The sequence below is a fragment of the Pleurodeles waltl genome, chromosome 3_1 (genome assembly GCF_031143425.1).
Source record: "Pleurodeles waltl isolate 20211129_DDA chromosome 3_1, aPleWal1.hap1.20221129, whole genome shotgun sequence".
Taxonomy (NCBI): Eukaryota; Metazoa; Chordata; class Amphibia; order Caudata; family Salamandridae; genus Pleurodeles; species Pleurodeles waltl.
In genome coordinates this window covers 20,818,894-20,845,463 of record NC_090440.1, presented here as the reverse complement: position 1 = coordinate 20,845,463, position 26,570 = coordinate 20,818,894, and the positions used below count along the sequence as shown (strand labels likewise).

At 54.0% G+C, this 26,570-nt stretch overlaps 1 protein-coding gene across 15 annotated transcripts in view; it reads left to right on the top strand.

Annotated features, from left to right (window-relative positions):
- Positions 1 to 26,570, top strand: part of DGKZ (diacylglycerol kinase zeta) — a 731,702-nt gene that overhangs the window by 574,252 nt on the left and 130,880 nt on the right. For all 15 annotated transcript variants that reach the window (XM_069221731.1, XM_069221725.1, XM_069221730.1 and 12 more), the window contains 2 exons: positions 18,420 to 18,460; positions 18,561 to 18,751. In XM_069221731.1, the coding sequence (XP_069077832.1) occupies positions 18,420 to 18,460; positions 18,561 to 18,751 (232 nt within the window). The remainder of the gene's footprint in view (positions 1 to 18,419; positions 18,461 to 18,560; positions 18,752 to 26,570) is intronic.

Sequence of the window (26,570 nt, the reverse complement as noted above, 5' to 3'; positions counted from 1 at the left end):
TATTTCAGCGGATGGGCTATCCGTCACCGTTCGGACGGAGTATCTTGTCCACCGAGATCTAAATTCAGCCCGTAGACTCTTCGGGCTTTACCACTTCCTCTGTGTGATTGACCAATGGATGTTGAGATCTAAACATGAGATCCTAACTTGTGGAGAATGAGACAACTCTCAACCTGCAGCTCTCCGGCCCCAGGAGCACAACTCTACGCCGGCAAAATCAACTGAAGTATAAAGTCTAGGTGTTGCTCATGGGCTCCAGCCTCTGTCTGGTCCCTCTGAACCAAGTCAAAGGAAGACGCGCTACACCATTCAAACTCTGTGACGCGTCTTCCATAGTCAAGACGGTGCTTAACTTGATCCAGTGGTTTCCGGTGCTTGGCGCTGGTATTTAATTGTCAACACTGACACTTATGACTGCCTGACACATGGAACAAGAGTCCAGAGAATACAGAACGCAGCCCCAGACCTCAAGACCTGGCTGTTCGACTGATCAGCGCCCCCTCACCAGCACCTTGAGACCCCCACGGGTGAGAAGTTGCGCTATACAAATAATTGGTTGAATAAGAAGCTGCAATAGCGAAATAAAGAGACAGGAAGTGTACGGTGGTGGATGGAAGAGACAAGGTAGGATCATGACTAGGCAGACTACGGCAAGGGCTCCAAAAACATGTAGTTTATACAAATTAAGGTCTGAATAAGATGGTGGTAGCAGCAGGTGCTTGGTGGAAGACCTCCTTGTGGTTGCATTACCTTTAAACCATCCTCGGATTCCTTGTTCCTTCACGCGGGGCTGAAGCCTTATTCCAGTACTTGCGGTTCCCGTTCTTTCCCTTTCAATGTATTTGTTCTATTTATTTTTCTTAGCCCCTGCAGTTTGCGTCCCTAGGTTTTATGTTTTGCCAAGGTACAGACGTCACCTCCTGTAGAGCGAGCTTCCACGAGTGGTAATGTAAGTCCCCCTCACCCTGCGATGCCGACCTGAGTGAAGGGCGCATACTCGCTCCCAGCCCTCGGAGAGGGCCGAAGGAGGGAGAATGAGGGGCAGGGAATGAGTGCTGGATCTTGTGCAGCACCAACACATCTGCTTCTGTGTCGGCCTCTGCGCCTTCAGTGCGGCGGAGAACAGTACAGGAGTGGGGGCCTTCAGGGGCCGTCAGTCCCTCGCTAAGAGTCGTTTCTTTGTTCTAAGACACATTACTGGCCTCAGGAGGGTCTGTAGAGGGCATTCACTAGTAGGACTTATTCAGTGCAGGAGTAGATGGTACAAGAACTGTATCCCTGGGTTGACCTCAAGCCCTCACTCACAGGCCTCATTGGGCCCAGGAGGGAATGACTGTGCAGCACGTCTCCAGCAGGGCCTTTACCTTCTCGCTGTAGTAGATTTCTCAGATCTGAAGGGATTGAACCTCCCCCTGCACCTCAGACAAAGCTCATCGCTCACCATCTTCAGGAAGAACGTCAAGATGTGGCTCTTCGGATGAGGCCCCCTCCTCCCACCAGCGCCTTGAGACCCTCCAGGTGAGTAGCCACGCTTTACAAAAACTGATTGATTGATTGAACCCTCATTGTTCTGAGATCTTTCCAGAGTGTTATGTAGTTGAATTAGAAGTTGAGGCGGACTCTGGGCGGCCTCCATTGTGCTCCCACCCCAACCCTGCCCATGAGCCTCACGCACGCCAGGCATGGCGGTCCGGCCTGTCCCGCCTGTTTATAAACAGACCTTTTGTTGGAGGTTTTCTCACTGCCACAAGCCCCATTCCTGAGCCCGAACCCCCTCTGTGACATTCAGATTTTGTTCCTGGTAGTCTGAAAGTGGCTTGTTTTCGCTTCTTTTCTGGGCTTTTCTCCCTCTTTAAGGAAAATATGACAAGAGGCCGCAGAGCCCGGGTGTCCCGCTAAGGCCTGCCACAATGGCCGCCTTTAGTAACTGGGGCTGAGAAAGAGAAGCCACTGTTCTTCTCCACTGCAGGGGGGCCTAAGACGTCAAAGGAGCCCCCAGCCCCACTCTAGGGACAGAAAATGTAACCCAAGTGAACTAACCTAGCAAACCTCCCACCCCTGCCGCCCCAAGGCGCTCCCACCGAAGGGACTTTTCTTAATGCACACTCTGGTTGCAGCCTAGTCTACGGGCGAAAGGGGGCGCCTGCGACAAGCCCACGCTTCCGCAAGGCCGGGGCAGCTGGGGCAGAGTCACTCCCATGCCACGATTGTGCCAGTGAAAGGCCAGTAGAAGTGGCAGGTAGCCAACTCTGAGAGGGCATCTGGGCAGGGACGGGGGCACCAGCTGTTGGAAACATCTCCTTGTCCATGGCGGCCCCTGAAGCTGTCTCTTGGTCGACAGATGAGAAGGCTGCAAAGTTCAGAAAGTTTCTGGGTCTCCAAATAATCTACTTCCCGTTTTACTGCGACCTCGTGTGCATTTGCAGGCTGGGGAGGGTGTTTCCACCTGAGGCCTGGACTGTGATGTCCCCAGTGCCCTCCCTCTCGGGCCACGTGCACCAAACATCGTGATATGAGCCACGAGGCCCGGCTGTGGGTCTGCAGCAGCTGCGCCTTGCAGGATGCAGGGTTATGTCTTGCCAGAGGTGGGGGGTGGGGGGGCCTTCAGGGCTGCAGATGTTTTATAACAAGTGACCGCGCGCGCAAAGGTCTGAGTCATTCTACTTTCCTGGTTCCTTTATTTCCAGGAATCGGACCATTTTTTTAAGTGTCCAAAGAAAAAAAAGAAAAAAAAAGTGACTTGATGAAGTTGCCTTTGTCGTGTCCCAAGATTTTGTTACCATCCTCTCCTGTTGGTTCCAACCCTGAAGCTGAACTCCCTCCCCCCGGGGCGGCTTGAAGACCATCGGACCTCCGCAGCGCACATCAGACAATGACTCACGCGACAGATGTGCCTGGGGGTACCAGCTGGGTGCGCCCCAGATTCACCGCAGCCCCGGGTGCAAGGACGGGCAGCTCAGTGGCAGCCCTCAGTGCGAGGACGCGGCAGCTCAGTGGGTTTGTGTCCATTCACCGCAGCCCTGGGTGCAAGGACGGGGAGCTCAGTGGCAGCCCTGGGTGCAAGGACGGGGAGCTCAGTGGCAGCCCTGGGTGCAAGGACGGGGCAGCTCAGTGGCAGCCCTCAGTGCAAGGACGGGGCAGCTCAGTGGGTTTGTGTCCATCCCTCACCGCAGCCCCGGGTGCAAGGAAGGGGCAGCTCAGTGGCAGCCCCGGGTGCAAGGACGGGGCAGCTCAGTGGCAGCCCTCAGTGCGAGGACGGGGCAGCTCAGTGGGTTTGTGTCCATCCCAGCCCCGGGTGTAAGGACGGGCAGCTCGGTGGGTTTGTGTCCATCCTCCAGATTCACCGCAGCCCCGGGTGCAAGGACGGGCAGCTCAGTGGCAGCCCCGGGTGCAAGGACACGGCAGCTCAGTGGCAGCCCTCAGTGCGAGGACGGGGCAGCTCAGTGGGTTTGTGTCCATCCGAGCCCCGGGTGTAAGGACGTGGCAGCTCAGTGGCAGCCCTCAGTGCGAGGACGCGGCAGCTCAGTGGCAGCCCTCAGTGCGAGGACGGGGCAGCTCAGTGGGTCCATCCCCCAGATTCACGGCAGCCTCGGGTGCAAGGACGGGGCAGCTCAGTGGGTTTGTGTCCATCCCCCAGATTCACCGCAGCCCCGGGTGCAAGGACGGGCAGCTCAGTGGCAGCCCCGGGTGCAAGGACGCGGCAGCTCAGTGGCAGCCCTCAGTGCGAGGACGGGGCAGCTCAGTGGGTCCATCCCCCAGATTCACGGCAGCCTCGGGTGCAAGGACGCGGCAGCCCTGGGTGCAAGGACGGGGAGCTCAGTGGCAGCCCCGGGTGCAAGGACGTGGCAGCTCAGTGGGTTTGTGTCCATCCCCCAGATTCACCGCAGCCCCGGGTGCAAGGACGGGCAGCTCAGTGGGTTTGTGTCCATCCCTCACGGCAGCCCCGGGTGCAAGGACGGGCAGCTCAGTGGGTTTGTGTCCATCCCAGCCCCGGGTGCAAGGACGGGCAGCCCCGGGTGCAAGGACGGGGCAGCTCAGTGGCAGCCCTCAGTGCAAGGACGGGGCAGCTCAGTGGGTTTGTGTCCATCCCTCACCGCAGCCCCGGGTGCAAGGAAGGGGCAGCTCAGTGGCAGCCCCGGGTGCAAGGACGGGGCAGCTCAGTGGCAGCCCTCAGTGCGAGGACGCGGCAGCTCAGTGGGTTTGTGTCCATCCCCCAGATTCACCGCAGCCCCGGGTGCAAGGACGTGGCAGCTCAGTGGGTTTGTGTCCATCCCCCAGATTCACGGCAGCCCCCGGCGCAAGGACGGGCAGCTCAGTGGGTTTGTGTCCATCCCTCACCGCAGCCCCGGGTGCAAGGACGCGGCAGCTCGGTGGGTTTGTGTCCATCCCCCAGATTCACGGCAGCCCCGGGTGCAAGGACGCGGCAGCTCAGTGGCAGCCCCGGGTGTAAGGACGTGGCAGCTCAGTGGCAGCCCTCAGTGCAAGGACGCGGCAGCTCGGTGGCAGCCCCGGGTGTAAGGACGTGGCAGCTCAGTGGCAGCCCTCAGTGCGAGGACGCGGTAGCTCAGTGGGTTTGTGTCCATCCCAGCCCCGGGTGCAAGGACGGGGCAGCTCGGTGGCAGCCCCGGGTGCAAGGACGCGGCAGCTCGTTGGCAGCCCCGGGTGCAAGGACGTGGCAGCTCAGTGGCAGCCCTCAGTGCGAGGACGCGGCAGCTCAGTGGGTTTGTGTCCATCCCCCAGATTCACCGCAGCCCCGGGTGCAAGGACGGGCAGCTCGGTGGGTTTGTGTCCATCCCAGCCCCGGGTGCAAGGACGGGCAGCTCAGTGGCAGCCCTCAGTGCGAGGACGCGGCAGCTCAGTGGCAGCCCTCAGTGCGAGGACGCGGCAGCTCAGTGGGTTTGTGTCCATCCCCCAGATTCACCGCAGCCCCGGGTGCAAGGACGGGGCAGCTCAGTGGCAGCCCCGGGTGCAAGGACGCGGCAGCTCGTGGGTTTGTGTCCATCCCCCAGATTCACCGCAGCCCCGGGTGCAAGGACGGGCAGCTCAGTGGGTTTGTGTCCATCCCAGCCCCGGGTGCAAGGACGGGCAGCTCAGTGGCAGCCCTCAGTGCGAGGATGCAGCAGCTCAGTGGCAGCCCTCAGTGCGAGGACGCGGCAGCTCAGTGGGTTTGTGTCCATCCCCCAGATTCACCGCAGCCCCGGGTGCAAGGACGGGCAGCTCGGTGGGTTTGTGTCCATCCCAGCCCCGGGTGCAAGGACGGGCAGCTCAGTGGCAGCCCTCAGTGCGAGGACGCGGCAGCTCAGTGGCAGCCCTCAGTGCGAGGACGCGGCAGCTCAGAGGGTTTGTGTCCATCCCCCAGATTCACCGCAGCCCCGGGTGCAAGGACGCGGCAGCTCAGTGGGTTTGTGTCCATCCCCCAGATTCACCGCAGCCCCGGGTGCAAGGACGGGCAGCTCGGTGGGTTTGTGTCCATCCCCCAGATTCACCGCAGCCCCGGGTGCAAGGACGCGGCAGCTCGGTGGCAGCCCCGGGTGCGAGGACGCGGCAGCTCAGTGGGTTTGTGTCCATCCCCCAGATTCACCGCAGCCCCGGGTGCAAGGACGCGGCAGCTCAGTGGGTTTGTGTCCATCCCCCAGATTCACCGCAGCCCCGGGTGCAAGGACGGGGCAGCTCAGTGGCAGCCCCGGGTGCAAGGACACGGCAGCTCAGTGGGTTTGTGTCCATCCCCCAGATTCACCGCAGCCCCGGGTGCAAGGACGGGGCAGCTCAGTGGCAGCCCCGGGTGCAAGGACGCGGCAGCTCAGTGGGTTTGTGTCCATCCCCCAGATTCACCGCAGCCCCGGGTGCAAGGACGGGCAGCTCGGTGGGTTTGTGTCCATCCCAGCCCCGGGTGCAAGGACGGGCAGCTCAGTGGCAGCCCTCAGTGCGAGGACGCGGCAGCTCAGTGGCAGCCCTCAGTGCGAGGACGCGGCAGCTCAGTGGGTTTGTGTCCATCCCCCAGATTCACCGCAGCCCCGGGTGCAAGGACGCGGCAGCTCAGTGGGTTTGTGTCCATCCCCCAGATTCACCGCAGCCCCGGGTGCAAGGACGCGGCAGCTCAGTGGGTTTGTGTCCATCCCCCAGATTCACCGCAGCCCCGGGTGCAAGGACGGGCAGCTCAGTGGGTTTGTGTCCATCCCCCAGATTCACTGCAGCCCCGGGTGCAAGGACGCGGCAGCTCAGTGGGTTTGTGTCCATCCCCCAGATTCACCGCAGCCCCGGGTGCAAGGACGCGGCAGCTCGGTGGCAGCCCCGGGTGCAAGGACGCGGCAGCTCAGTGGGTTTGTGTCCATCCCCCAGATTCACCGCAGCCCCGGGTGCAAGGACGGGCAGCTCAGTGGGTTTGTGTCCATCCCCCAGATTCACCGCAGCCCCGGGTGCAAGGACGCGGCAGCTCAGTGGGTTTGTGTCCATCCCCCAGATTCACCGCAGCCCCGGGTGCAAGGACGGGGCAGCTCAGTGGCAGCCCCGGGTGCAAGGACGGGCAGCTCAGTGGGTTTGTGTCCATCCCCCAGATTCACCGCAGCCCCGGGTGCAAGGACGCGGCAGCTCAGTGGGTTTGTGTCCATCCCCCAGATTCACCGCAGCCCCGGGTGCAAGGACGGGGAGCTCAGTGGCAGCCCCGGGTGCAAGGACGCGGCAGCTCGGTGGCAGCCCCGGGTGCAAGGACGGGCAGCTCAGTGGGTTTGTGTCCATCCCCCAGATTCACCGCAGCCCCGGGTGCAAGGACGCGGCAGCTCAGTGGGTTTGTGTCCATCCCCCAGATTCACCGCAGCCCCGGGTGCAAGGACGGGCAGCTCGGTGGGTTTGTGTCCATCCCAGCCCCGGGTGCAAGGAGGGGCAGCTCAGTGGCAGCCCTCAGTGCGAGGACGCGGCAGCTCAGTGGCAGCCCTCAGTGCGAGGACGCGGCAGCTCAGTGGGTTTGTGTCCATCCCCCAGATTCACCGCAGCCCCGGGTGCAAGGACGCGGCAGCTCAGTGGGTTTGTGTCCATCCCCCAGATTCACCGCAGCCCTCAGTGCAAGGTCGGGGCAGCTCAGTGGGTTTGTGTTCATCCCCCAGATTCACCGCAGCCCCGGGTGCAAGGACGCGGCAGCCCTGGGTGCAAGGACGGGGCAGCTCAGTGGGTTTGTGTCCATCCCCCAGATTCACCGCAGCCCTCAGTGCAAGGTCGGGGCAGCTCAGTGGGTTTGTGTTCATCCCCCAGATTCACTGCAGCCCCGGGTGCAAGGACGCGGCAGCCCTGGGTGCAAGGACGCGGCAGCTCAGTGGCAGCCCCGGGTGCAAGGACGGGCAGCTCAGTGGGTTTGTGTCCATTCCCCAGATTCACCGCAGCCCCAGGTGCAAGGACGCGGCAGCTCAGTGGGTTTGTGTCCATCCCCCAGATTCACCGCAGCCCTGGCCCTGGGTGCAAGGACGGGCAGCTCAGTGGGTTTGTGTCCATTCCCCAGATTCACCGCAGCCACGGGTGAAAGGACGGGGCAGCTCGGTGGGTTTGTGTCCATCCCCCAGATTCACCGCAGCCCCGGGTGCAAGGACGGGCAGCTCAGTGGGTTTGTGTCCATCCCCCAGATTCACGGCAGCCCCGGGTGCAAGGACGCGGCAGCTCAGTGGGTTTGTGTCCATCCCAGCCCCGGGTGCAAGGACGGGGCAGCTCAGTGGGTTTGTGTCCATCCCCCAGATTCACGGCAGCCCCGGGTGCAAGGACGGGGCAGCTCGGTGGGTTTGTGTCCATCCCAGCCCCGGGTGCAAGGACGGGGCAGCTCAGTGGGTTTGTGTCCATCCCTCACCGCAGCCCCGGGTTCAAGGTCGGGGCAGCTCAGTGGGTTTGTGTCCATCCCCCAGATTCACCGCAGCCCCGGGTGCAAGGACGCGGCAGCTCAGTTGGTTTGTGTCCATCCCCCAGATTCACCGCAGCCCCGGGTGCAAGGACGCGGCAGCTCGGTGGGTTTGTGTCCATCCCTCACGGCAGCCCCGGGTGCAAGGACGGGGCAGCTCGGTGGCAGCCCCAGGTGCAAGGACGCGGCAGCTCGGTGGGTTTGTGTCCATCCCCCAGATTCACGGCAGCCCCGGGTGCAAGGACGGGGCAGCTCAGTGGGTCCATCCCCCAGATTCACGGCAGCCCCGGGTGCAAGGACACGGCAGCTCGGTGGGTTTGTGTCCATCCCCCAGATTCACCGCAGCCCCGGGTGCAAGGACGGGCAGCTCAGTGGGTTTGTGTCCATCCTCCAGATTCACCACAGCCCCGGGTGCAAGGACGGGGCAGCTCGGTGGGTTTGTGTCCATCCCCCAGATTCACCGCAGCCCCGGGTGCAAGGACGGGCAGCTCAGTGGGTTTGTGTCCATCCCTCACGGCAGCCCCGGGTGCAAGGACGGGGCAGCTCGGTGGCAGCCCCGGGTGCAAGGACGGGGCAGCTCAGTGGGTTTGTGTCCATCCCCCAGATTCACCGCAGCCCCGGGTGCAAGGACGCGGCAGCTCAGTGGGTTTGTGTCCATCCCTCACCGCAGCCCCGGGTGCAAGGACGCGGCAGCTCAGTGGCTTTGTGTCCATCCCTCACCGCAGCCCCGGGTGCAAGGATTGGGCAGCTCAGTGGGTTTGTGTCCATCCCCCAGAGTCACCGCAGCCCCGGGTGCAAGGACGGGGCAGCTCAGTGGGTTTGTGTCCATCCCTCACCGCAGCCCCGGGTGCAAGGACGGGGCAGCTCGGTGGGTTTGTGTCCATCCCCCAGATTCACCGCAGCCCCGGGTGCAAGGACGCGGCAGCTCGGTGGGTTTGTGTCCATCCCCCAGATTCACCGCAGCCCCGGGTGCAAGGACGCGGCAGCTCAGTGGGTTTGTGTCCATCCCCCAGATTCAACGCAGCCCCGGGTGCAAGGACGGGGCAGCTCGGTGGGTTTGTGTCCATCCCCCAGATTCACCGCAGCCCCGGGGGCAAGGAAGCGGCAGCTCCGGGTGCAAGGACGGGGCAGCTCAGTGGGTTTGTGTCCATCCCCCAGTTTCACCGCAGCCCCGGGTGCAAGGACGGGCAGCTCAGTGGCAGCCCCGGGTGCAAGGACGCAGCAGCTCAGTGGCAGCCCCGGGTGCAAGGACGCGGCAGCTCAGTGGCAGCCCCGGGTGCAGGGACGGGGCAGCTCAGTGGGTTTGTGTCCATCCCCCAGATTCACGGCAGCCCCCGGTGCAAGGGCGCGGCAGCTCAGTGGGTTTGTGTCCAGTACCTGAGATGCTGCTAAAAGTGTCTGAGCTCTGCCTCTCCCCAAAAGTGAAATGCAGGGGCGTAGCCTGGTGAGTAAGATTGGGGGGTGATTTCCCAACAATCAGGCTGGCACATAATGTTAAAATACATCATAGGACAAGGAGGGTGGGCGCATGAGAGGGGCTTAAGGGGCAGTGGGAAGGGAGATGAATGCGGGCTGGTTAGGGCACTAAGTGAGAGACGCGCAAAACGTTGTAAAATAACCAACATTTTGAGCATTTTCCAAACAGAGATGAGTGTGTGTGGATTTGTGTCTGTGTGCTTGCAAAAATCCCAGGTGAAATCGGACAGACACCTCAACATACCCGACTGAAAGCACCTGCACCCAACTATTCTTCAGAAAATACAGTTATTGGGGGGGGGGGTGTAACACCACCCCAAAGCTATGCCACTGATGAAATAGAATTCGCACCAATGATAAACCTATGCTTTTACACCGCCCAAAGGGACTGGTTTCCAAAGACAAAGTACATTTAATCAGGAGCCCAAACTGCATTGTTGTGCGTAGCAGACACCTCGCACGGTTCAGGACTTAGGGGTCTGATTTAGAGATTGTCGGACACAGTACTCAGTTGCAACCAGCACCCTGTCCTCCAAAAAGTCTGCCTGCCTGCCTGATTTAGAGTCAGATGACTGCCAGGCTTACGCTAAAACAGTAACATGTACTCCGGGTACATACATCTTCTTCCGGTGGCCAGAGGGAGTAAGGGCACTGGAGGCAAACCTTCCAAATGTTGCCCCTATTTAGAGTTGATGGTCTCGTGTTTTTTATTTTAAGTTTATTTACTGCCCGTCAAGGCCAAAAATATCCTGGCTGTGAGGGACAGTGAAAAATAAGAACATTAAAATGACCCTCGCGCCGTGGGAGAAAACTATCATGCCGTCAGATCATTAGTTTTAATTTTGCCAATGACAAAATCCCACTTTGGAATTTGTTTTTGAAAAGGAAATAATTGAAAAACTTTGGTATAAGCGACAGACGCAAACCAAACTTTTAAATGACTTTGTATGGGCGGCTGTGACAACAGTTCATACAAATCCAGGCATTCAGCGCAGGGCTGGCAGTGATATTGAGGGGTAGAGTAAATCTTGGTGGCGGACGTAAAGTCCTCCGCCACCCGGACTGCCCTTCCTTCCATCTGCTGAACTCTAAGCCAGGTCCTGTGTCGTGTGGGGCTCCAGGTTCCATATGGAGTCAGATCTTCCTGAGGGGCCTTCTGGTGCAGGGAACTGGCCAATACCCAGGGTAACACATGGGTGCTGAAGATCTCTCAAGAAGAGGACCAGGGGTGTCCCTGGACCCACCCAGTCAGCACACTAGCAACTGGGGACACTAGGAGTAAAAGTTATGGCCGGCCCACCTTTAAACCATGAGATCTGTAAAACCCCGAATAGTAAAAATAGATCAGTTGTTCCTCTAAAGAGCACAAAGTCTACTTCAATCAATCAGGATTTGCAAAGTCCAGCTAATCACCCCACAGGGTATCCAGGTGCGAGGCTCATTGAACAGCCAGGTCTTCAGGGCCCTTCAGAGTTCTGGAAGTGAAGTGATGGTCCGGATTTGTGCGGGAGGCCGCTCAAAATACGGGGCAAAAGCAACAAGAGAGCAGTGAAAACTAGCGAAAAGCAAGGCGAATGCACACAAAAACAGGGGAAAAGCAAGGAGAATGCACACAAAAACAGGGGAAAAGCAAGGAGAATGCACACAAAAACTAGGGAAAAGCAAGGAGAATGCACACAAAAACAGGGGAAAAGCAAGGAGAATGCACACAAAAACAGGGGAAAAGCAAGGAGAATGCACACAAAAACTAGGGAAAAGCAAGGAGAATGCACACAAAAACAGGGGAAAAGTAAGGAGAATGCACACAAAAACTGGGGAAAAGCAAGGAGAATGCACACAAAAACAGGGGAAAAGCAAGGAGAATGCACACAAAAACTAGGGAAAAGCAAGGAGAATGCACACAAAAACAGGGGAAAAGCAAGGAGAATGCACACAAAAACAGGGGAAAAGCAAGGAGAATGCACACAAAAACTAGGGAAAAGGAAGGAGAATGCACACAAAAACAGGGGAAAAGCAAGGCGAATGCACACAAAAACAGGGGAAAAGCAAGGAGAATGCACACAAAAACTAGGGAAAAGCAAGGAGAATGCACACAAAAACAGGGGAAAAGCAAGGAGAATGCACACAAAAACTAGGGAAAAGCAAGGAGAATGCACACAAAAACAGGGGAAAAGCAAGGAGAATGCACACAAAAACAGGGGAAAAGCAAGGAGAATGCACACAAAAACTAGGGAAAAGCAAGGAGAATGCACACAAAAACAGGGGAAAAGCAAGGCGAATGCACACAAAAACAGGGGAAAAGCAAGGAGAATGCACACAAAAACTAGGGAAAAGCAAGGAGAATGCACACAAAAACAGGGGAAAAGTAAGGAGAATGCACACAAAAACTGGGGAAAAGCAAGGAGAATGCACACAAAAACAGGGGAAAAGCAAGGAGAATGCACACAAAAACTAGGGAAAAGCAAGGAGAATGCACACAAAAACAGGGGAAAAGCAAGGAGAATGCACACAAAAACAGGGGAAAAGCAAGGAGAATGCACACAAAAACTAGGGAAAAGCAAGGAGAATGCACACAAAAACAGGGGAAAAGCAAGGCGAATGCACACAAAAACAGGGGAAAAGCAAGGAGAATGCACACAAAAACTAGGGAAAAGCAAGGAGAATGCACACAAAAACAGGGGAAAAGCAAGGAGAATGCACACAAAAACTAGGGAAAAGCAAGGAGAATGCACACAAAAACAGGGGAAAAGCAAGGAGAATGCACACAAAAACAGGGGAAAAGCAAGGAGAATGCACACAAAAACTAGGGAAAAGCAAGGAGAATGCACACAAAAACTAGGGAAAAGCAAGGAGAATGCACACAAAAACTGGGGAAAAGCAAGGAGAATGCACACAAAAACTAGGGAAAAGCAAGGAGAATGCACACAAAAACAGGGGAAAAGCAAGGCGAATGGACACAAAAACGGGAAAAGCAAGGAGAATGCACACAAAAACTAGGGAAAAGCAAGGAGAATGCACACAAAAACAGGGGAAAAGCAAGGAGAATGCACACAAAAACAGGGGAAAAGCAAGGAGAATGCACACAAAAACTAGATAAAAGCAAAGAGAACACAGCGAGAACAACAGAAAAGCAAGGAGAAGGCACAGAATACAGGGGAAAAGCAAGGAGAATGCACACAAAAATGGGGGGAAAGCAAAGCAAAAACTGCGAGAACAAGAGAAAAGCAAGGATAAGGCACTGAAAACAGGGGGAAAGCAATGAGAAGACGGGAGCAAGAGCGATGCAGCAGCACGGGGTGAGCTGGGCCTGGGACCTGCTTCTACCTAAATCTTCTCTAAGGCTTCAGGTAAAACAGGTCAGTTCCTCCGTTCCCCTCTCTCTCAGAAAGCAGCGGTGAGGCGGACTCGCACATTCCCAGTCTTGGATTCGGTAATGGGCCACACATTGTTTGAGCGCAGCATCATAGCAGTCGAACTTCGGAAGCTGCTCCCCATGTCTCAGGACACTCTTGCAGTACGGGTGGATTATAATCGACCGTGCACAGTGTGAGCATGGCCGAAGGAAGTGCACTTGTTACATGTGGAGGAACCCACAGAGGTGAGGGAGGACAGATGCTCACAGGCGTGTGGTAATGTGCCTGCTAGGCGTGGGCAGTCCTCCTGGGAGACCCCCTGCCTTCATCTGGCAAGCGTGATCTGGCCTCCTGCATGGTATGGCTGGTCCTGTTTCATAGTTGTGGCTTGTGGCGGTCTTGATCCTGGTTGCGACTGATGTTCTTCATTCAGGCATTTGGATTCAGGGTCCACAGAGAATGTCTTCAGCTTCTTCCGAGTTACGACATAGAAACGTTCTGCTGGCAGCTCCAACGACCTGGAATCTTTGTTGGGATGAAAATATCCGCTGTATGGCTCTTGTGAGCATACGTCCCTATCCTATGTCCTACGTCCAGATCCTATGTCTGCATTGTAAGCTGCCTGAGATCTGCAGACCTAGTGATGCTGAAGGCCTCAGAACCACAGGAGATCCAGTATGGAGTGATGTACCATTTCTGAGATCTCCAACCCTAATGATTTTGTGGTTCCGAAAATGTCCGCAGCCAACGTCAGTGATGCCGCTTGCCTCAGAACTCCAGACAAAGGGGGTCATTATGAACACGGCGGTGAACACCGCCGTGTTCATGGTGGTGGTTTTTCCATAGACCGCCAGCCCCCTTGAGACCCCGCTGGCCGCATTACGAAACTTCTGCTGGGCCGCGACATTGTGGAGCCGTCGTCAGTGCCTCAGTGCGGCGGGTGCAGCAGCACCCGTCGTGCAGATCACTGCCCGTAAATCGGGCAGTGACCTGTGTGACAGGGCACTGCACGGGGGCACCTACACTGCCCATGCCAAGTGCAGGGGCCCCCAGAGCGGCCCCGGAGCACCCTTTCCGCCAGCCTTTCCCTGGCGGGGGAACCCGCCAGGGAAAGGCTGGGGGAAACAGGGTACATTATCCGGAGGGCAGCGCTGCTTGCAATGCTGCCCTGTCGGATAATGTAATCCGCCATCGTCCGGCTGCCTGCCGGCGGTAGCCTGGCGGTGGTGGAGGGCCGCCACAGGCGGCTCTCCCTGTGTTCATTATATGGCGGTTCAGACCGCCATGCCCGTGGCGGTCTTTTCCACCGCCGCCGGCATGGTGGTCTGAACTGCCGGGTTGGTAATGAGCCCCATAGTGAGTCAAACAGGCTCAGGACCACATCACATCATATATCAGTGATGTTGGCTGCCTGAGCCCTCCAGGCCCCAGTGATGTCTCGTGAGTCATGGACAGTCTTGGAACCTGTTATAATTAATATTCTTCCTTGCCAAGTAGGAGTCAGGTAGCCAGTTTACCCAAGATAGAGGTTGTAGATTTATTTAAAAGGTTACAGGATGAGTTATAAGTTACTTCATAAGAAGACGCCACCAGGAGCAGCATCCTCTCTGCTCAGCCCACTCTCTCTGTCACACCAGTCACTCTCCAACAATCCATGACATCACACACTGGCTGAGCAGAGCAGAGTGGAGATGTGCACAGAATGCATCACCGGCATAGCAGATCATAACACATCTCCTTCCTTTAAAGAATAATAAAATGCAAACAGGAAATGTAAGAGACTCGAGCTTCGATAGTCCTATAAATTATTCAAACCCTATAAATTGTTTAAACAATGGTTGTATCCGACCCCATCCATACAAAACCATAAGTACACCCATATACAGGTCCCACTGAACACACCACCTACTACTCCACCAGGTAGAAACAATCAAATGAACCACAACACGGGTATCTTTAAACCCTCACTCAACCCAGAACAGGGCATATTGTGCATAACACAATGGGTGTCTTTTTACCCTCACTGTAGCAGGAAGCAAAGGTGTGTTCGAACCATCATTCTAAAATTTGTAATGGGTATCTTTCAACTAACTTGTAACTTATCCTGTAACCTATTAAATATATTTACAACCTCTACCCTATGTGAATTGGCTACCTGAGTCCTACTTACTAAGTGATTACAAAAAACCCCAAGGAAACTAAATCCAAAGACGGAAGTGCCTCGGAGCGCGTGATGAACCTGGGCTAGAGATACCAACGCCATCGAAGCCACAGGGATCGAGGGCTGGTGAAACTTTACCAGTATTGGGCTAAAGCAAACTGCAAGCTTTGTGGATTGTTTCAGGGGATTACTGCCTGTCCCCAGCCTTCCTCTGGACAGGATTATTTAATAGCTAATGTTTCTCCTGTAACGGAGCGTGATACTGCTGTACGGATCCTTGATGTGAAGCAGTCGGCCCCCTCGCCCCCTTGGCTTTCCATATCCTCTCTGTTTGACACTTATTACCCCAAAGCTGCATACATTGTCCTCTAATGGTTTTGAGTTGTTTTGAATCAAGTGAGGAATAGGGATTCTGGAACCCCTGTTACATACTCGAAGTGCTGGAGTGTGGAGTGAGTGTTTAGCAATGATCTTGGCCCTTCAGAAGCTGCCCCTAAGCAGTCATAGGCTTCCTTCCTAGTGTAAGGTGACCATGCCCTACTGAGCTGTTTGCAATCAATCCCCGCGGCTAGTAGAAAACTCCAGTGGCGGGTCATCCTCCTGGTTTCAGCGTAACCGTGACATGCATGCTGCACATGGGAATGTAGGTGCACTTTCACCCCAGGGTGCCAATGATGAGAATATTTTTTTCCTTCAATAACATAACACTTTAGGAGGGAGTTGTTGAGGGGCTACCCCTGTGTACTGTGTGTGACTTACTCACTACATGTATCATGTTATCTCCCAGACACTTCCCAGTGTTATTTGTGAAAGGGACCAGTTCTGCATTGTTTCTGCTCATCTTAGCACCAGGATTTCATGGGTCAGGTGCACCCAGAAGCTAGGTGGATGGAGTTTGTCTGGTTAACTGATCGGTGTAAGTGTGGTGCACACACGGGAGTCATTGGTGAGGCTAAAGTTATGCGCAGTACACGAAGCGTGGCCACGAAGAGCAGCAGAACCTGGGAGGCAGATGAAAGCAGACATTGATCTGTGGCTGGTTATTGTGTCCAAGCTCAGGGAGATTCTTGAAGCCCTTCTCTGTCTTCCTCGAATACAAAATTAATTTACAGGAGTTTGCAGGGATTGTTTAAACCTGTAGTGCACCCTCAGGAATTCATCTCTCTCTGGGGATAGTTCGGTGATTGTGTTGTTGAATTTAGTTACGGATCGGTCTGTGGCTGCACCCATACTGATGCTAGACATTCTGGGTGTTTTTGGACAAGCTTACCCTTTAGGGGGTTGAACGTGCCATATACTGTGGGTTGCTTGTATCTTGTCCATCTATTCGTCCTGGTCTTGAGTTGGACTCTGTGGATACGTACTCTCCTTCCGCTGACACTACCCTGGCTCCGTTGCGACTCCACGGTGCGCAGTCAAACCTGCAGCCGGGGATCTGCGTCGGAGCTCCCTGGCAGGATTAGGCAGGTAAAGGACTTAGGGGGTCATTCCGACCCTGGCGGTTGACTACCGCCAGGGCCGGGGACCGCGGATGCACCGCCAACAGGCTGGCGGTGCATCCATGGGCATTCTGACCGCGGCGGTACAGCTGCGGTCAGAAACGGGAAACCGGCGGTGTCCCGCCGGTTTCCCGCTGCCCTTGGGAATCCTCCATGGCGGCGCTGCAGGCAGCGCCGCCATGGGGATTCCGACCCCCTTCCCGCCAGCCTGGTTCTGGCGGTTTTGACCCAATGGCATGGGCACTGCAGGGGCCCCCTAACAGGGCCCCACCAAGATTTTCAGTGCCAAGCAGACACTGAAAATCGCGACGGGTGCAACGGCACCCGTCGCACCCCTTCCACTCCGCCGGCTCCATTCGGAGCCGGCATCCTCATGGAAGGGGGTTTCCCGCTGGGCTGGCGGGCGGCCTTCTGGCGGTCGCCCGCCAGCCCAGCGGGAAACTCAGAATTACTGCGGCGGTCTTTTGACCGCGCAGCGGTATTCTGACGGCGGGACTTTGGCGGGCGGCCTTGCCGCCCGCCAAAGTCAGAATGACCGCCTTAGACTGTAAAATGTCAACATGTCTCTTTCAAAATGGTCTTCTTCAGCTTTTATCATGGGCCCACGTTGCATCCCATTGGTTTGTCCATGCTCTCCAACCCGGGTTGTCATGTGCTCACCTGGGCTGTGTTATTGTAATGCCACAGATTGCTTCTGCGGAGGCCGCCATCGTCAGAGGTGCCACACTCGGACTTTAGGTGTGCGCCATAGTCTCTCCATGCTCTCCGCCAGGCCTGTGTCGGTCTGTGGGTGCGCCATAGTCTCTCCATGCTCTCCGCCAGGCCTGTGTCGGTCTGTGGGTGCGCCATAGTCTCTCCATGCTCTCCGCCAGGCCTGTGTCGGTCTGTGGGTGCGCCATAGTCTCTCCATGCTCCCCGCCAGGCCTGTGTCGGTCTGTGGGTGCGCCATAGTCTCTCCATGCTCTCCGCCAGGCCTGTGTCGGTCTGTGGGTGCGCCATAGTCTCTCCATGCTCCCCGCCAGGCCTGTGTCGGTCTGTGGGTGCGCCATAGTCTCTCCATGCTCCCCGCCAGGCCTGTGTCGGTCTGTGGGTGCGCCATAGTCTCTCCATGCTCTCCGCCAGGCCTGTGTCGGTCTGTGGGTGCGCCATAGTCTCTCCATGCTCCCCGCCAGGCCTGTGTCGGTCTGTGGGTGCGCCATAGTCTCTCCATGCTCCCCGCCAGGCCTGTGTCGGTCTGTGGGTGCACCATAGTCTCTCCATGCTCCCCGCCAGGCCTGTGTCGGTCTCTGCTTGTTGCCACCTCACATGCTGGGTCCCTCACCGGAGTGCCAGAAGGATCCGTGCATATGGCGCTCGGAGTTCGCTCCATCTTGCTGAGGGCCAGGCTCCATCTCCCGTGCATGGTTTGAGTTGAGCAATGGTGTAACTTTACTGAAGTGCTCAACTCAATCACATCTCTCACAAAATGATCTGTTTTATCAGTAAAACGCTGTGGCTGAATGTGCACAAAACAATGTGTGATGGTGCAGGGTAATGGTGTTTCCCCCGTTGACCTCACAGCAGTGGCGTAGCGTGGGGGGTGCAGGGGGGGGCCGGCCGCACCGGGCGCAACATCTGGGGGGGGGGGGCGCGCTCACACTCGCGAGTGCTAAAATCCACGGGTTAGGGGGCGCAAATTACTTGCCTTGCCCCGGGTGCTGACAACCCACGCTACGCCACTGCCTCACAGATAGGCAGAAACACCTCATTGCTGACCAGAACCCCTTTGCTGCATCTCACCACCCAACCTCTAGCTGCAGCATAAGTTGAGCCTGACAGGTAAACTGTGTGGTGTTCCAGCCGGCGTCGAGTTGGTGGACCTGGATGATTCTGGGGGTCCTCATCTGTGATCCTTATCAATGCATCAAAGCTGCCTTCTTCTACCTTCCCATGTGCTTGTGGTTTGGGGTCTTGTTTACAGGGTGGTCTGTGAGTGGTCGTTAGCACACGGCCTACCATTTATATCATCATCCTGGCATCCCTTAACGACCCCGGTATTCTCTGTTGTCTTGCAGCCACGACAGCCGACCGCTTCTACCGGATAGACCGTGGGCAGGTGAGTGTCTGTGGCCTCCTGCGACAGGGGTGCAGCGAGCCAGAAATGGCCTCATGGTGCTGGGGTCCTACCAGGGCTGACTCTCCTTTCTGTCCTCCAGGAGCACCTGAATTTCGTGACCGAGATCTCTCAGGAGGAGCTGTTTGTTCTGGACCCTGAGCTGGTCATCACGCAGACAGTGGGCACTTCTCCGGCCATGCCTGACCTCGTTGATGCATCCGCCAGCCCCACTGGACGCCATTTTGCTTTCCCTTCAACCTCTTCCTCTCCACCCTTGTCCCCAGTTCCCAGGTGAGTGCTGCTTCCAGGCAGTGTTGAACATCAGTAGCAGTGCTGTGGGAATCGTGCAACTCTCCCACCACCAACAGTGCGAATTTTAAACTGCAACTCTGCATGTACTTCCTGTCAGGGCGGTAGAACACGAGTATTGCAGGAGCCTAGCTAGTACCAATCACCGGCTTGAGTGTGCATGCAAAATCTCAGCGTGTGGGCGAGCGTGCATGTGTGTGCATGCAAAATCTCAGCGTGTGGGCGACTAACGTGGGCGATCGTGCATGTGTGTGCATGCAAAATCTCAGTGTGTGGGCGACTAACGTTGGCGAGTGTGCATGCAAAATCTCAGCGTGTGGGCGGCTAACGTGGGCGAGCGTGCATGTGTTTGCATGCAAAATCTCAGCATGTGAGCGACTAACATGGGGGTGCCTTGTAATCTCAAGAGCGTGCATGTTTGTGCATGCAAAATAACAGGCTAGTGTGCACAGTCACGTGGAGGAGCACATACAGAATGTCAGAACAGTGTGCATGCAAGGTGTGTGCACAACCCCAGGAGTAAAGGGCTCAGGCATCAAGAGAAGAAGTCAGGAAGCCTGACTATCTGTTTTAAGGTAGTTAGCCCAGAACTCCTGGGCATTGCCAAACTTATGCTCAGATGAGCACCTCACCACAATTCCTAAAGAGCCCAGGTAGTCACTAGCAAGTCCCTGCGTACCCCCAGAATTACACTTTGAAAATCTGTGCAGACTCTGAAGTTGCAGCATTGGTTACTAATCTTGTGTCCACGCCACTAACAGGGACGCTAACATGTCTGTGTTGGCAAAACATATGCACTGGTACCCCAATACTCTCCCCACATCCCTGTATTGCTGTTATCTCCTATGCGTATCCAGCGTTAGAGCCACGTGTGGGTGGGCGAGTAAAATGGAAATTAAGTTATTCTAGAACTTGATGTGTTGAACAAAAAGGCCATGTGAAGATGAAAGAAGCCACGCTGACAACGTTCAGGTCCTCTGCGGCGATGTGCAAGATGCCTAGAAGAAACGGGGTGCAAGGTAGATACCATCCTGGGGTCATTCAGTGTCATTCTTGAGGAGCCCTTCTTGCAGAGCATTATCCTAAGCAACTCCCCCAAAAGCAAGCAGTCCAGCTAGCCCCCAAGGGCAGGAGACACATTCCAGGATGTTGGGTCCACATTAGAAAGACTTCACAGGAGTTCAATGGTGGGAAGGCCTTAGGAGATCACTGGTGACGGGGACTGTGGTGACCGACGCCACTGGAGGACTGGTGACGGGTCTCCAGGAAAGACACGAAGCAAAGAGAGTGCTCATCTTGTCTAGACTGTGGAAAACCAATGGTGGGAAGCCCCTTAGATATGGTGGGAAGCCCCTTTAGATATGGTCCTGGGACCCGATGAGTGTCCATCAGCATAAAGGTTGTAGCCTGAAGAAAGGGGTGCATCAGAAATGAGGGACTGAGTCCTGATGACGTCCTCCTTGACCGTACAATACAATCAGTGCAATAAGCATTTACAAAGCGCACGGCAGCTTCGGAAGAGGCGTCCGAGCGCTAGCAGCAAGAGTCAATAACCAAACCCAACCCCAAATCAGGTACCAACCAGACGAAAATTAAAGAGGAAAGTTATCAGATTCTTTCTAAAAGCAGTTTCTGACGGGAGAAGGTGAAGGCTAGAGGAAGTGACTTCCAGAGTCTGGAGGTGAGATAGACAAAAGATCTCCCACCCACCTCTCCTAACTTTGCGAACCGCAGCAGGTGTTTTAGATTGTTAGATCTCAAGGATCCAACTTGATCCTAAGCCTTGAACCTCTTCCCTAGGTAAAGAGGTCCTTTCTGTTCAAATGCTCTGAAGGCAAAAATTAGCGCCTTGAATTGCATCCGCTTGGTTAAAGGTAACCAGACGCGCAGCAGCATTTTGGCTCGCCTGAAGTCACTGAGTTAGATTTGCAGGTAGACCCAAGTATAGACTGTTTGCATCACCCACTTTAGAAGCCACAGGGCATGAACCTTACTCTTGCCAGTATCTTCAGGCACCAAATGTACCATCCTGTTTAAAGTTCTAAGCAAAACAGATTGACGAAGTTGCCTTAATTTGGGGTTCAAAGGAAAGGTTGGAATCAAGTTTGACACCCAAATTTCTTACAGTCTGTGCCGGCTAAGGAGTGGGCCCCAAACTCAGCCGGCCACCAGTTGCAGGAATCAGGGGTGTGCTTGGTTGCAAAAAAAAAAAAAAAAATCATAAAATCTCTGATTTATCAGAATTGAGCCTAAGACAAGTTATTATTCATCCATTCTACTACTGACTTAAGACAACCTCATTCTCCTGCAAGAACAAAAGGAGCTGTGTGTCGTCCGCATAAGAGACCACGCGTACCCCCCAGGATTCCACCAGACTCGCTAGAGGCTCTAAATACATGTTGAAAAGGGGGGGGCTGACTGCAGAACTCTGTGGAACTCCACCCTCTAGTGGCTTGGAGGAAGAAGTCTGAGAGAGGGGAGGGAAGGCTGCCTGAGTCCTATCCTCACTAAAAGATTTAAGCTAGGGCAAGGCTTGTCCTCGATTCTAGTCCTACTGAACCTCTTTAGCAAAATAGGAAGAATAATTAGGTCAAACGCCGAGGACAGATCAAGAAAAACCACCATCGCGGAGGAGTTTTGGTCAAGATTTTCCTTAATGAGCTCAGTAGCCTGAAGTAAGACTGATTCACCACTGAATCCTGATCAGAATCCGGACAGAGCCATGTAGCTGATGATTAGGGTCTGAGGAATGGGAGGGGTGTCTGTTTACTAACTTCTCCAGCAGTTTAGCCATTACCAGCAGGTGTGAGCTGGGTCTGAAGTCACTTAATACCTCAGGGTCAGAATTCTGTTTTTATTTAATAAAGGAAGCGGAAGAGCCTGTTTGCGGTACAAAGGCAAGTTCAAGTGAAGAGTTCATCAGTTTATTCAAAATGGAGTTCCCCAGAGTGGAGGGAAGTTTTAAATCATCCGGCTGGCATTGATTTAAAGGGGATCCTGATTTGCATTTAACTAATTCAGCAGAGGAATCTTCCAGGAAAATGTAATTAAAAGCAGGAAGTAAAGAGCTGGGGAATGAGACGGGATCCTTTAGGAGATACTTTGAATCCTGCCATGAAAATTGATTGTAAATAGTTTGACCTGTCTTAAAAAAGAAATCTGAAACATCCTCGCATGAATCGATCGAGCTGCTGAGAGGGTTTTTAGAGGGGATGGGGAAGTGAAAAGAATTAACAATTTTAAAAATCTTGCAGCACTTGTTAGTTGTGGCTACAGTTGTGGGCGAGATTTGAGCCTGGTGGGCCCTACGAATGAAGTGCGATATTTTTGCAGGGCTGCTTTGTGAACAAGTTTTGTATCTGTGTTGTACAAGTTCCTCCATTTGCGCTCCAGGAGTTTGCATTGAGGCAGATCCTCCCTTAATGCAGGTGAGACCCCTGGAGCAGATGGCCTTGATGTCTTAAAAATAGAACATTTATAAGGGGCAACTAAATCCAGAACCTCTGATAGCCAATCATTAAACCTACCACATCCAGAACTAAAGAAACAGATAAATTGATAGGTATCAATGATAGCGCTTCAAGTAGCCAAGGTTCTGAGATTTTATGCCATTCTCTATCGGTTTTCTGAACCGCAGCCTGTTGTCTACTGGGCATGGTCGAAAAAAAACTTTACATGGAATCAGAAAATGGTGAGACCAGATTAGCTTTTGGGCAGGTTTGACCAGAACGGTCAAAGGACTCAAAAAGATAAAATTGATGATGTGACCTGCTTTGTGTGTGGGATTCTTTTCTAACTGTTCTAGACTGAATCCCTCAAGAGTGGACAAAAACAGCTGAGCATTCCTACAACTCAGGTGCTTTAAATGTGAATTGAAATCACCTAACCCCAGGAAATCAGAATGGGGTGACGGCAATTGGTCGAGCACATCCGTCAATAGGTGGAGGGAATTAGCGAAGCACTCTAGCGATCTGTAGATTAGTGCACCAGATAAAGCATATGAAGGTGCGAAAACAGCCTCAATATTTGCTATATTTGTAAATTTTTATATAACGCAAGAAAAGGAGGATGAGTGCACTGTTGATCCACCGCTTGCATTTTTATCCTCACGATCAGTATGCTGAATTTGAAACCCGGGGGAGAGCTAAAACTTTCTCAGTAGAAGAAAACCCCTTTAACCAGGTTAAAAACATTAACTCCCAATGATCCTGTAAAGGTAAATTATAAACAAACAAGGCATGTTTGGCCAAGAATCTACAATTTGAGGCAAGCCGAAAAAGTAGAACCCATGGGGAAGGCGCCAACGGCGCAATCATAGCAGAAAAGTTAGCTCTGGAAGGAGCCCAGAGGTTCATCTTATTAGCAAACTCGAGAGACAGCCCACAGTGAGGACATATACATAAAGGCCAGTTACACAATTCAGAATTACAATTAAATTGGTGATTGCATTGTGAAATGCGTAAATTAAGCAACTCATCCCTTGAGTGTACCTGAGGGGGTGAGCTCTGGTAGCATGGCTGGGGCTGAACGCGGCCAGGCGCACACAGACTTGCTTTGGTGTGGCTTCGGCACACCCGCTGCCCGTGTCGATGTAGAAAGACCAACCACTAGGGTGCGTCTATGGCACCTCTGTGGTGGAATTGGCCACAAGAGGGTTGAAGTTTGGGCAACAACTTTAGGTACCTCCTGAAGATGTATTGGTGTTTGTGTTGTACCTTATGGAGAGAATAGCCCGGCTCATGGTCACTTCTAAGCCAAACCCCATGGGTGATAGAGACATTGACATTGGTGACCACTTGCTTATCTGAGTAAAGAGTTGAAGGATATAGGTCGAGGTCCATAGCAGCATCAAGGCCAAAGACAACATGATGTTGATCCGAGGCTCCATGAGCTCTCCCAACTCCCTTGTCTGACCCAGTTTTACGTCATTCAAAAAGGTCATCCGTGGCCTTGTGATTTTTTGTGATTATCAAGACCAATTCCTATCTCGTTTTACAAGCCAGCAAGTTCATACATAGGTTGAGGTCTGCTTTATTCCTGAGCACGTCTACTCGCTCTATGTTTGCAACACCTGAAGGGCTTTTTCACCTCCAACTGATGCCCCTTGAGATGAATACTTCCAACCCCTGTGACATGGCAAATGTATTGTTCACTAGTTTGGGTGACTCCAGTGTCACTTACTTAGAAGAAATAGCTGTGTCTATTGCCAGTTGGGTGGTCCATCTGCCCCCCTGGGGAAGGTATGTCATGCCATCAGACAAGCAGATCTTGCTGCTGCGGGATTTAAGGCTCGGTTAGTACCGGTGAAGGAGAGTACGTTCCAAGGGTCTGTCGAAGGCAGCGCCGAGAAGCATGTTTCACTGTCTTGAGCAGATATGGGGAGCTGTCACTGGTCAAGCCTCCCATCCAAACCAGTTTTCAATGGATTAAAAGAATGAAGCCTTCCCAGTGTACAAGACAAGCTTCTGGTAGGCAAGAGTAGTCAGCTTCAGGAACCAGAGGGAGGTGGTGTGGGTTGTTTTTGATTTATGCTCCTAGAGCAATACTCAGTCTGGCAACACCCTTTTTTCCATTGAATAGGCCCTCTCTTCCGCTTCAGTTTTTTAAATCTTCCCTATCCACTTTTGGCACTCCGGTCCTTTCCTCGTCCCTCCTGTTACTTCACGTCCGGTGCCCATGGGTCCTTCCTGGCTTCTCCTAGTTCTCCCTTACTTTTCCTGTGTCCGATTGTCTCCTCACGTGCCGTCTGTCTTCTTCTGCACCGTCTTGTCTCTTCCTGTGCCTTCTGCCTATTTGTCTTCTCCTGTGAACTTTCTGTCCCCCCTTGTGCCTCATTGTCCCCCTCTTGCACCTTCCCTTCACTCTTGTGTGTCACCATCTTGGAATGACTGTCCCTTCCCGTGGCTGTTTCCCCCTTCCTGTGGCTTCCTGTTCCCTATTGTACCATCCTGCCCCTCTTGAGCCTTTTCCCCTTTATTGTACTTTTGTGTCCCCTTTCTTGTGTGTTCCTGTTCCCCCCACCTTACCTGTGGCTTCCTCTCCCCCACCTGTGTCTTCCTGTTGTCTTCCGGTCCCTCCTTCCAGTGCCTTCCTGTCTTCTCTTGTCTGTTACTGCCCACTTTTCTGTGCCTTCCGACCCTCATGTCTTTCTGTCCCTTGTGTCATCTTTGTTTCTCCCTGTCCTGTGCCTCCTCTCCTGTGTCTTACTGTCTCCCCATTCACTTCCTGTTCTTTCTCCTGTACTTCCTGCCTCCATACTTTTCTACCCCCCACTCTTGTGCCCTTGCTTCCAGTCCCCACTCCTGTGCCTTGCATTCCCTACAAGTTTAGCCCCACCCATATCTTCATGTACCCTGTTTTTTCTGTCCCCCTGCTGTGCCCTATCTTCTTGCCCTACCTCCTGCCATCCACCGTTTGTTTCTAAGAGGTCGTTGCTTGGCTCACTCGCCTCTCCTAACACTATTGTCTTTCTCCTTACACTGTTTCCTCTCTTCTTACACTGTTTCCTCTGTTTGTCTCTTCTTACTCCGCTTCCTCTCTTCTTACATTGTTTTCTCTCTCTGAACACTGTTTCCTCTCTTCTGACACTGTTTCCTCTATTCTTACTTTGTTTCCTCTGTTCGTCTCTTCTTACACTGTTTTCTCTCTCCTTACATTGTTTTCTGTCTCCGAAAACTGTTTCCTCTCTTCTGACACTGTTTCCTCTGTTCTTCTCTCCTCACACTGTTTCCTCTCTCCTCACACTGTTTCCTCTCTCCTTGCACTGTTTTCTCTCTCCTTGCACTGTTTTCTCTCTCCTTGCACTGTTTTCGCTCTCCTTGCACTCTGTTCTCTCCCCTTACACTGTTTTCTCTCTCCGTACGCAGTTATCTCTCTCCTTATGCTGCTTTCTATCACCTTACACTGTTTTCTCTCGCCTAACGCTGTTATTTTTCCTTACACTGTTTTCTCTCACCTTACACAGTTTTCTCTCTTCTTACATTGTTTTCTCTCTATCGTTACACTGTTTTCTCTCTTCTGACATTATTTTCTCTCTCCTAACACTATTTTGTTTCTCCATACACTGTTTTCTCTCTCCTTATACAGTTTCTCTCTTCTTATACGGTTTCTCTCTCCTCACACTATTTCCTCTCTCCTTGCACTGTTTTCTCTCTCCTAACACTGTTTTGTTTCTCTTTACACTGTTTCCTCTCTTTATACTGCTTTGTCTCTCCTTAAACTGCGTTCTCTCTCCTTACACAGTTTTCTCTCTTCTCACACTGTTTTCTCTCTACCTGCAGTTTTCTTTCTTCTCTTCTTATGCTGTTTTCTCTTTTTTAACACTGTTTTCTCTCTCCTTACACTGTTTTCTCTCTCCTAACACTGTTTTGTCTCTTCTTACACACTTTCTCTTTTCTTGTGGCCCTGCTGCTGCCTCTCCTCAGCCAAAGCCCGTCAGGCTCGCACTCCGACAGCGAGGCCCTGGTCTCGGCCCCTCGGAAGCCGCTCTTCTCTTCCTATGCTGGCTTCCACTTTCCTTCTAAGAAGAGGTACTGGTGCATTCTGAGCTGCCCTCCTTCCCTCCCACTCCTCATGCTGTGTGCATGGCCACGGGCTGTCCGTTTCTTGTAGGCCTCGTGCAATCCATTTGCAGACCTCATACCATCAGCAGGCCCCATGCCATTCCTCCCCATGCCATCCCTCACCAGGCCCCATGCCATTCCACCACAGAGCATGTACCATCCCTACGCAGACTCTGAGCCATCTGTCTTCTGGACCGCAGGACCCATGCCATCTCTCCCCAGGCCCCATGCCACTCCTC